The sequence below is a fragment of the Egretta garzetta genome, unplaced genomic scaffold (genome assembly GCF_000687185.1).
Source record: "Egretta garzetta isolate BGI_Z169 unplaced genomic scaffold, ASM68718v1 scaffold946, whole genome shotgun sequence".
In the NCBI taxonomy this organism is placed as follows: domain Eukaryota; kingdom Metazoa; phylum Chordata; class Aves; order Pelecaniformes; family Ardeidae; genus Egretta; species Egretta garzetta.
In genome coordinates, this window is record NW_009260032.1 from 196,282 (window position 1) to 207,787 (window position 11,506).

The 11,506-nt window shown below is 44.7% G+C and overlaps 1 protein-coding gene across 1 annotated transcript; it reads left to right on the forward strand.

Moving 5' to 3' along the window:
* GFI1B (growth factor independent 1B transcriptional repressor) lies at positions 1-11,500 on the forward strand. The gene is made up of 7 exons (XM_009641043.2): positions 1-178; positions 5,552-5,680; positions 7,126-7,272; positions 7,827-8,089; positions 8,359-8,530; positions 8,918-9,052; positions 9,439-11,500. The coding sequence occupies exons 2-7, from the start codon at positions 5,566-5,568 to the stop codon at positions 9,615-9,617; spliced, it is 1,011 nt and encodes a 336-aa protein (XP_009639338.1). The 5' UTR covers positions 1-178; positions 5,552-5,565; the 3' UTR covers positions 9,618-11,500.
* Positions 11,501-11,506: the final 6 nt, after the last annotated feature.

Sequence of the window (11,506 nt, forward strand, 5' to 3'; positions counted from 1 at the left end):
TTGAAAAATCAGGGAGGGGAACAGGGGCAAAAAAACAGAGAGAGAAAAAAGGAGAAGTATCTATTTCAGCAGACTGCGACGAGTAAAAAAGTGGAAGAGTCGTCCAGAGAGGAGCCAACGTCTCGCTTGTCTGGGGAGATTTCAAGGCGAATCCAGTAAAGCAAAGTCCCCCAAACAGGTGATTTATTTATTCTTTTAATCACTTCTAATTTCATTGGTTTCTCATTTCTCTGATATGTTTTTCTAAGCTTTTCCTTCTTCTTTGCTTGTCTTTGCAAATATGTAACATATTCCACTGCATTAAGTCACTTGTCCTGAGGATTGCTTTATGATAATGGTTCACTTAAATGAGTCAAACCTTTTAAAATTATATGCCATATACTTATTTCACTCTCACAGTGAAAATGGTAATAGTGGAACCAAATATAAAAGATGTGACAGTGGTCTCGGGTACCTGCGTCCCAGCAAGCTCCATGCAGCAGGAACAGTTTCCAGATGTAGACTTTTGTACTTAAGCATTGAGGAGAGGGCATACTATATTTTTTTCCTTTTAATTGTTCTTTTAGAGGGCCAGACCTTTAAATTCAGAAAACAGCACACCTCTGCTGCCATCAATTAAACTATGCCAGTTTTGCCAGATGAGAATTCAGTCTCTCCTGTTCAGAATTTTTGCTTCAAGTCTATCCTTTATTCAATTATTTTCCCATCTTTTCTAAGTATATGCTGATTAGTATAACAATTTTTAGCATATGGAATTATCTATTTATAGATGTTCCTCATATACCACCAGATTGATTCAATACATTAAGCAGGAAAACAAATGATTTGCAAGTTCGCACAGTAAGTGCATCTATACGTTAAGGAGATACAGAATTTGTTAGATTGCACTGTGTAAGTTTATTTATCCATAGAAGCCTAGGGCAAAGTTTGCTAAACCCACTGGCATTCCCAACACCACTAGGAGCTAAATGAAGTTTCTAAAGAACAAATGCTGCAATAATATTCTAAACATTTTTTCTAGATACTACAAGCATTGTAGTATGTACAAGCATTTCTGTTCCACTTCTTGGACAAAATTTCCACCATAATTTGCTAGCCCTGCCGTAATGTCCATTTGCCCAGTCTTGCCACAGGAATTAAAAATGTTCTGCTCATTTTTCCACTAAAAAACCGCATTCAAATTACTTGCCCCAAGTACATTCAATTTGGCAAGGGTGGACTAGTGAAGACACAATTAATTTTGTTGTAAAGAACTGAAATTCTTTTTGAATATAACTTTATATTTAAAGAGTCAAGGGTCCATAAACCCTCTTACTTTATTTGGGCTCTTAAAAATTTCAGACACCAGTTGTGTTGTGTTTTGTGCTTTTTTCTTAAAAAATACAGTCTGCTGGAGGACAAACTATTCGTTATTTTTGGAAGCTTCACCTTTGCCAGAAAGAACAGAAAAAAGCAATATTAAGATTTAAATATAAATTAAGCAATGGGAAGGAAATAAACCTCTTTTAGCCTAAACCTTTGTACACACATCAACTTGTATGAAGACATATATCCATTGCAAGTTAAAATGAAGTATTTCTGCTGAGTGTAGTGGGGAAAAGGGCTTCATCTCTACAATTAACCTTGTAAATTTGAAAACAGGATTACCTGAATTTAGAGGAAGATGAAAGTCAGCTTTAGAATGGAACTTACACTGCAGACTGGGTTCCTGATACAGCGTGGCACAGTCCTGCAAACACCTGTTCCCCAGTACGGCGTTCCATGTTATGACCAATCTCACTGAAGGAACCAGAGAGAACAGCGCCCTAACCTAATTCAATGAGAAAATGAATTTCTTCTAAATTATATCAGAGGGCCCAATCCTGTATTTTTGGGTACTGGGCTTCACAAGGAACATAGGTTCAAGTGAAATTAGGATCCTGAAGTCAGAAACCACCCCCTAAAAAAAAAAACAAAAAAAAACCAAAACCTTTTAAATTGATTCTTGCACAATCCCCAGTGTTTCAGTATTACATTACAGTTTTACATGTGATACTCTGCAAAATCACCAGAGAGCATCACTGAGGATGAAGGAACATTGAGTTTGAACATAGGAGGGGAAGATGCGAATGCTGGGTCTGCTTTCAGATCTAACTGGGGAATTTATAAAAAAATAAATAAAAGTAAAGGAAGCTCTTATGAGGCACTTCAAGTTACGTACCCAAAATGGTGAAGCAGGTTTTTTTTTTCCCTTGGGTCCTTTTGGCTGTCTTTTCCTCAGGGCAGATTACTACAGTGTTATTGTGTATCTACATGAATGGCAAACATAAGAATGTCAATTCTTGCCGGCTGCTGATTTTATATCCTGCATTGAATCAAAAAAAAAATAAAAAAAATGCCATGACTCTTCCATTTTGGGAGGGCACTCCTGCCCAAGCAATGATCTCCCTTGCGTGGTTGCCAGTCAAGGTGGAAACTGCTGCCAGAGAGGCTGGCAAAACCAGACTCCATAAAAATAAAGTTTCATTTTTAGCAAAAAGTTGAAGCTAAATTCTGACAAAGCTTCAATGACTTTAAGACGTGGTGGGGTCTGTTGTCCATAGCGCTACTTTCCCTGTGAAATACAGTTAGCCATTAGTGGCAGCTGATCACTTGCTACTGATAATCTTGAGTTTCAAGGAGTGATAGTATTTTTTCTCTCACAATCTGTGCTTCTAGCTTTCCTCTAACGCGGTTGTGTGAATCACAAAGACAGTCCAATGCAGTTGTTAATTAACTATGCTTTGGGCTCCCAGTTCCTGTTTTCTCTGTAAAATGGGGTGGGGGAAGGTAACTTCCTTTTGTAACGTTCAGTAGTGCATTAAAGATTGCTGTGCTCAGTAGAGGCCCTTATCAGCAGCCAAGATACTGGACCAAATTTGACTTTTACATACGCTGGGGCAAACACATCCAGAAAAATCCTGCTGATGCATCTGCATCTACTTTCAACCGCCATCAGAGAAGAGGGGCTGTACTTAGTGCCTTCGTGTACTTAGTGCCTTCACGTACTTAGCGTATGGGTGCTACCATGAAACACTGTAAGATTGCTTATGCCACCCATCTCCAGTCCTCTAATTTACCTGGCTAAGTTGTCCGGCTAATGCCTTGGCGTCCTCTAGCCGGTGGGCAGAGTGACTCTTGCAGCAGGCACTGCTGGGTGCAGGCTTTCACCCTGCATTCAGAGTTACCCCTGCCAGAGCCTTCTCCCCTGTGTAGGAAGGCCAGGGCAATTAACTGGTTAATTCAGGCAGAGAAATCAGATGTCTAAAGCTTGCTGGTATGAATACCCTCCATTGTGGACACAGTCCTGCCCCACCACATGGGAAAACCCCTTTGACATGAGTGGAAATTCCATGTATAAAGGGTTTGTGGCAGGACTGTGACTTGGGGCAGTTCTGTACCGCAGAGTGCACCTCCACGCACAGATATCCCACCTGGGACTGACCCCCTGAGCTAAGCGCTTCTGCTGGGATGTGAGGTGCACAGGTGAAGGAGAGCACACTGCTAGAAGGGTTATGCCCATCGCAGAACACGCCTGGGTTTGTATCGAGCTGGCGGTGTTTCTGTGCATGCAGCCTTTCGCCAGGCACAGATACACTACACGATACCTAGAAAGAGCCTCATTAGAGAGTTACAGAGGAGTAAATACAGCAGCGTACTTCAGCGTCACTTCCCTCAAGGGCATGCTTATGGTTCATTCTCAGTACTGTTTTGTCCTCTTTCTAAAATTAAATTAACAAATCTACTCTTGGCCTCCATTTTCTCTTATTCATCTCAAGTTACATGCAAATTTCTTGGAAAAAGATGAAGAAAAACAGGTGAGTCATTTCAGAAGAAAAAATGGCTAGCGACATGGAGAGTTATCCCTGAAGTCATAGAAGAAACAGTGGGAATCCTGGACCAGGTTTAAAAAGACAGCTATAACTGCATTTCCAAAAGCAGCTGGGCTGGTGAACATGGGACTCTCACCGACAACGGTGGGTTTGGCAATCCACCCGTCTGCAGCAGACCTTGCCATGTGAATCCCACACTACACGTACCTGTGGCTGTAGGCACCTCTTTAAATCTGGCCCTTGGACCTCTGAAGAAAACACCACTGAGCTACGTAATTATATTTAGCATGCAGGGGTAGTGCAGGCACTTCTGAACCCTAGGGAGCAGACCTTTTCCATCCCCGGATATTTGGGATTCCAGGAGCCCACACTGCTCTGTCCTGACTTACACAGACATTTCAGGTCATTCCTATTTAACAGGAGCAAATGTTGTTCTTTTTCAGTAAATAAGTAGGCTACACTTCAGCTGTGCTCAGGGGAAAAAAAAAAAGGACTTAATAATGCACTTTCCCTTCAACAGAGAGCCAGGACTTACTCCTGACTTTTCATATGAAATATAGCAAGATTTGCTTTTAGTGCTACTATCCTGAACAATTACAAGGGAAAATGCAAATGCATATGCAAATAAGACGCCAGCTGATACTGCCGTACACAGCATCGAGCCTGTTGTCATACTGCCTACATGAGAACAGTTACTAGCCGTGGGGAGCGGGAACAGGGCGGGCTGGGTTCTGGGTAGTACAGATAACAGATGCATTGCAAGAGAATTTTGTATGATTAAATTTCAGCATTTTATGTTTGTTCCTAACCCGTCATTTCAACGGTCTGTGATATTTGAGTCAAATCCAAAAGGTAACCAGCACTTCTGCTCTGCCTCTGCTTGAGTGTTGTTTGTCAGCCAGAACACAAAATACTCAAGCTACGGCCAACAAGAAGGAAACCTACCACACATCATGGCTGCGGGGATTTTCCACTGTGTCTCTCCTATTATTGATGTTGTTTCTATAGTATTATTTGTGTAGCAGCTTCACAGAGGAGCCCATATCATGGCTTGGGACTGCAGTCCTCTAGGTGCCGTACAAACACTAAGACAGACTCTTTCTCAAAGGGGTGGTCTCCAACCCACGGTCCCCACCGTGTCCTCTCAGGGAGGGTAAGGTCAGAGATGCACCATGTCCTGTAGTGAGAGCAGAGCGCTACAAGAGAGAGATTCTGGGTTCTGATGTATCTTTGCCACAGAAACAGTTTTGATCTGTAACACAGCACTCAATTTAAGCACGCCTCTATTTCCCCACCTACAATATAAAGACAGCAGTAATCCTTTGCTTCAACCTAGGGGTAGATTATGAAGTGTAATTTTTATGGGGTATACTGTAATCTGCAATCCCATCTTCGATCTGCAGTCCCATTGCTACATCCAGTGGCAGAGGCTATCTGGCAGTAAGTTATTTTGCTTAGCCCCCTCCTACGGCTATGTATTTTCCCAAGACTTGAGATCCATCAGGCACCTAAACCCAAGCAAGCACTCCCTGCTCTTCAAATGGGTGGAGGGACCTTTGAGATTAACTCTTTCTCTCCCTGGTAGAAGGGTTTTAATTCTCATCACTGCTGCATGCGGAGCTGATGTGCTGGGGAACAAACAAGAAATTTCCCCCCAAACCACAGAGATTTACCTGTCATTATTCTGTGTTTCTGCCTAGGCAGTGAATGGAAAATGCCACGTTCCTTTTTGGTGAAGAGCAAAAAGGCTCATACCTATCATCAACACCGCTTTGTGGAAGATGACCTGCCTATACTCACGTGGGATCCAATAACCTCTCCCTTCACTGGTGAGTCAATCCATCCACCAGGCTTGTAAGAATACACCAAAGCAAATCAATAATTGAGTAGGCAAGCTAAAGGAGCAGGATGAGTGAGCTAAAGAACATCTGAGGGCTTTCACACAGGGATGTCAGTCTGAGGACAAACCGATTCCCCCTGTGTGCCCTCTTTCTTTAGTCCCACTGAAGCCAAATTTAGATCCTCCCTTTGCTTCCTGCTGGGGAGATTTGAGATATAAGATTGCCGTGTGGAGTTGGTCACTTTTGGGAAAGATGGCCAACTTCAGGCAACTAACAGTTGGGAAAAGAGCATGCACTTGGTTGTCAGTCTTCTACAAACTCACAGCTCTGCCACCTCGATCTCCAGCTTGCTATGTTCACTATCCACATTCTCTCTGGACCTACATCTTCTGTACCTCAGTGTGTTACCACCTCCTCCCAATGATTTGCAAGGAAGGTTACAGCTAGAGTGAGAAGATAGTAGTGATACCCTAACACTGCCTGTGAAAGGAGTCCTACACACTCACAGGTGACAGGCTGGCTGCTGTATTAAACACAAACCAACACTGCTTCTGCCTGTGCTTGGTGTCCTCCTTCCACTCCTGTTCATGCTCTCCCACAGCCATTCATGCGGTGGCAGGGCCAGGGCAATTATCTTCTTCCTTCAGGCACCATTCAAATTTTCTATATTCAAATCTAGGATCAACTTACCCTTTGTTCTAGCCCTGGCTATCAAATTAGCCCTATGATAAGTTTGATAAAAAAGAAAGGAGGTGACATTGCACAAGAAGGTTTGGATGACAGATGAATACTGTCCTTCAGGAGCCCAGTCCCTTCTCCAGCAGAAAGGAGGCACATGTATTGAACCTCTATCCATTTTAGCTTCTTACCATAGTCTGCTTCTAACAAGAGCTGGTTGGTCTCTTTAAGGGCTGGGACAAACATGGAGAAATGGGAGTGTGGGCAGGAGGAGGTGAGATTCTGTGGTCACCTTTGCAACTGCGTAAGCAGTTACCTTCCCTCTCTGCTTCCCTACTTGGCTGTCTATAAATTCAGGTTAACAATACCGAACTCTCTTAGGAGAGGGGTGGTGAGGTTAATAAGTTAGTGATTGTTAGTTACCCGCACAAGTGAAAATGGTTTTAAGTAGGGAAATTATTCTTACAGACACGAGGCCTTCTGGGGTTAATCTTCTCTAACTGTATAGGGTATCGAGTGTCCTATCATTTCTTCCTGCCCCCCTCTACCTTGCCTATCTCATCCTGCTTGGAATTTCCCCTTGTCACCGATGGACAGACCTTGATAGCTGTGCTGATTGCACCACTCTGCACTTACTCAGGGCATCGAGCATGGGCTCACTTATCCAAGCATGCATTCATACAGAAGTACAAACCCCACCTTAATAGACTCTTAACAGCTAGAATAAACTGACTGTGACTCTACTGTGATTACAGCCATAGGAGACAAGACCCCGGAGGACATCAAGAAACAGGACCTAGAATGTGTGGTTCCAAAACAAGAAAAGGACCCACCTGAACTGAAAGAAGAAAGTGTCCCTGTCCAGTATCTGAGCAGGATGCTGCCAGGCCCTTCAGCTCAAGGTCTGTTACCCAAGATCACAACTGCAAAAGAGGTCAGGGCTGGGCTGGCTTATGGAGCCCCTTTGACTGGGTGCAGTGTTTTGGTAAATGGCAGCTCTTATTTTGACATCAATGGTCATAGCTCATCAAGAGCATTCTGTATTTCTCTTTACAAATCTGGTCTAGATCAGCATCTCCCTGAAGGATGATGCTATGATTCACAATAAGTGAGCCTCCAGATCTCAAGGACTAATGCAATTCCATGCTCTCTGGGTCAAGATGGGTGGCCACATGATACTTGTTCAAACACCACATGAAGCAGGGCTATTGGGGGGGTTAATATTCCCTTAGCATCCCCTCTCCCCTAAAATTTCCTCAGACTGAAATCAAAGTCATAATAGGAACTTTGTATGGGCATCAGGATTTGAATTAAAGAAGGAAGAGTTGCCAACTGCAGCTCCCAGGGTCAAGCAGGACATTCAATGAGGGAATGGTACCTGGGGAGCTTTTTTTACTGGTGCTGAGCTGCAGGCAATGGCATGACACTCACTTCTCCCTCTCCTTTGCAAACTCAGAGACGAGCGTCCCAGGTCTGCAGATCAAAGACTGCATTAACACGACAAGCACCCCTACCTTCTACAAAACCGGCTTTTCTTGGGATGCTTTCCATTTGCCATACAGCTACCGACAGATGTCTTCCACCATGCAGTCAGCCCTCTTGGAGCACCCAGTTAGCCTGTATGGAAGCCACCTCCTGCCAAGCGCTGAGCCACCTCTAGATTACAGCATGCATTACTCCTCGGACATGGAGACCTACCACTGTGTGACGTGCAACAAGGTATGTTGCAGGAGAACCTTGGGGACAGGGAGGGCCTGCAGTGATTTTCATTGCATACATCAGTGTTTCACTGGGTTACATCAAATTACAATGCATGCGACTCAAAATGGGTACCTACTTGTTCTCTTGATTGGGGACAAGGGTGCTAGGAATGATGTAGTTCGTATGGGTCACAAGAGGGAAGAATCAAATAAAGAGAAGGAATTGAAAAAAAATGATGGAGGCACAGCTGCTTCATGTCAAAAAATCACTGGCATTTTGTTTTGCAGGTATTCTCCACTCCTCATGGACTGGAGGTCCACGTCCGAAGATCTCACAGTGGGACCCGTCCCTTTGCTTGTGAAGTATGTGGCAAAACCTTCGGACATGCTGTAAGCCTGGAGCAGCACACCAATATTCACTCCCAGGTGGGTAGCATGTTTGCATGTTTCCAGAGAACGAGCTCTCTAGCGCTGATGAGTGCTTCAACCTCAGCTGTTGCTTACTCCATTATAAAGGAAGTGACATTTCCTAGGTTCCTGTAGCACCCAGTGGCAACAATAGGAGCTCTGAAGACCGTAGATCATAGATCTCAGACTGCCCTTGAGAATTCCTTGGATGGGAGGGGAGGATCATTGCTACTGGTTCTTCTGTGCCTCGCCTCCTCCTAAAGGGCAGAGGAGTTTGGATCACAAGATGTAATCCATTTCCATAAGTAACCCTCCCCACGTTCTCTTTGTACTGCACCTAGCATATCAGTCCATGAGCCGAGGAGATTTGCTTATCAAATCTACTATTCTAAACACTCTTAACACTCTTCAAGCTCTGTCACATGTCTTGCAGCCACAGAAAAAATCAAACGTTCCTCCACCCTCTCCACTCATCTACTGATCCATTCAGACACACGGCCGTATCCCTGCCAGTACTGTGGCAAGCGCTTCCACCAGAAGTCGGATATGAAGAAACACACTTACATCCACACTGGTGAGAAACAGAATATTCCCAATAAGCAAATGCAAATCCATCATGTTGATACACATACATAGTCCCCAGACACAAATATATTGGACTGGAAATAAGTGTGCAGAGGCACCAGGAAATTGTTCTTCCCCATGCAGTAAGCCAGAAGAAGGTCTAAGCATCATGTCATGGTTGTACCCAGCCCTGGATGCAGACAGGGCATGGGTGACACAGCTGGGGAGGGCTGCCTCTGGTTCTGGATCAGAGCACAGACATGTTAGCAGGATGGCTGAGCTGGCAGCACCCTGATGCCCAAGCATAGCCAGTCAGGTCTGAGTCTGCTAAAAGGCATTGCTACCTCCCTTCTCTCATCTGTCAAAGTGTTTCTTACCATTTTCTCTGCCCTGCAGGGGAGAAGCCCCACAAATGCCAGGTATGCGGCAAAGCCTTCAGCCAGAGCTCCAACCTCATCACTCACAGCCGCAAGCACACTGGCTTCAAGCCCTTCAGCTGTGAGCTCTGTGCCAAGGGCTTCCAGCGCAAGGTGGATCTGCGGAGGCACCGAGAGACCCAACACAGTCTCAAGTGAGGGATGGCTCCACGTCTTTGCTGGAGCTCCCACTGCCAGTGCATGCTCCAGGGAAGACGATTCTCCCCAGCATCTCCATCCAGCTTGGGGCTGCCGACCTCCTAAAGCTTGTGTAGCTTCCTGTTCCCCTGGGGACTGCAAAGTCATGTCATTGACCTTGATATTCTGGCACCCCAGGGCCTTGCACATCCCAGTAGGTGACAAAGAAACCTGTGGGACCTCTCACTTTTCAATTACAACAGGTACCAGCCCAGATCTGAGACCACCTGCTCAAGTACAAATCCAGAGGAATTCCTCCAAGGTCACTATTACTCTGGTTTTACACCACATGCAGAATTCGGTTCATCAAGACTGACCAGCAGTGAGGTGGGAACTCCTGGACTAGTGGCAGGAACAATCTGTGCCAAGCTAGTGCTGTAACCATGTGCTGCTTTGATGGTTAGGAAAATAAGGCTGGGGTATGCAAATAGATTGCATTCAGTGAGCTGTGTTCAACCTGGACAGGGCTTCTGCAGAGACTTGCCCAGGTCATAAATTCTGGCAACAGACACCTAAAGTAATTTTCTTTCAGCAGAGCATTTACTGTGATCAAATGACAAGTTAACTGTATTGTATTTTTAGCTTGGAGTGGGAGGAAAATACTGAAAAAACAGCTCCTATCCCTAGCTGATAACAGGGGTCTCTAAATGCATTCCTCATATGCACCATACTGCAAAGATCCCTGGGTTAGTGGCAGCCAAGCGACCTCCGGGAGGAGCCATGCCACAGCACTAGGCATAAGCTAATGAGCCCCATGTCTCAGAACCATGTGAGAGAGACTGGCTGCTCTTGGAATCCGGGCTGGTATGTCCCACAATATTTCACTGCATGCTGGACATACCAGTTTAGAGCTGTCCTGGGCAATCCTGTGTCACTGCATGGCCAGGAATGGCTGTTGGGTATCAATGTCATGGGTCAGAGTTCTGCTTTCCAGCCATTCTCTTAAAGGAAGAAGGGACCTAGGCTGTACACGTTGCCACAGTACATGAGCACCTTACAGATAGTATTCAAACAGAGCAGTGGTATTTGCTCTTCCTTCTTCCAGGTCTAGGGGTTGAAGCAAAGCACTGGAACAAGTAAAGACCCAGTTCCCCTCCAAGCTCCGCTACATTCTCACTATATAACCTTTGGCGAGTCACTGCACTGGGCTTTTATTTTTCTACCCCTCCTGGTGATGTGGAGTCATTCACTCAGGTCTGTAGAGTCCCTTGAGTTCTTAACAGGAAGGACAAAGTATTATTACAGCATTAAAAAGACAAGTGCTCTCAGTTAAGCAGGGCACTGTAGCAGCACACAGCCCCATCATATTCTATGATTCACTCCATAACTACATCCCTGGACACGCAGCCTTGGACAATGACACCAATGGGAAGTAGCCTGGAGAACGGGCTGCGGCACTAGCCATTTCACTCCAAATACTTATGAAGGAAGGCTACCATCCTGGGCAAAGAAGAAACGGTCCAAGCGGAAAATTCATTTCTGGCCAGAAGAGAAGTGGTCTGTCCTACCCTCAGTTACACTGCTGTAAATCCAAAGCCATTCTCCTGACTAAGACCTAAAATGTACTCACCCCTGCTTTATGTTGTGCCTAACCTGTTAGTCATTAATATGCATCCTAGAAGTTCAAAACAGAGTCTGTACTCCTGGCTTTACTTGTACACTGTAAATATGTATTTATATTATTCTAATGTATATTTTTATTGCACTATACCAGACAGCAACAACACGTACAGGCCTGCTGGGATTTATCTGATAAATCTGTTCCCTCTCAGTAACTGGGCTAACACACTGTATTTCACGTTAAAAACATCCATTTCAGGAAAAACTCATGCTTAGCTCTGGAGATGCAG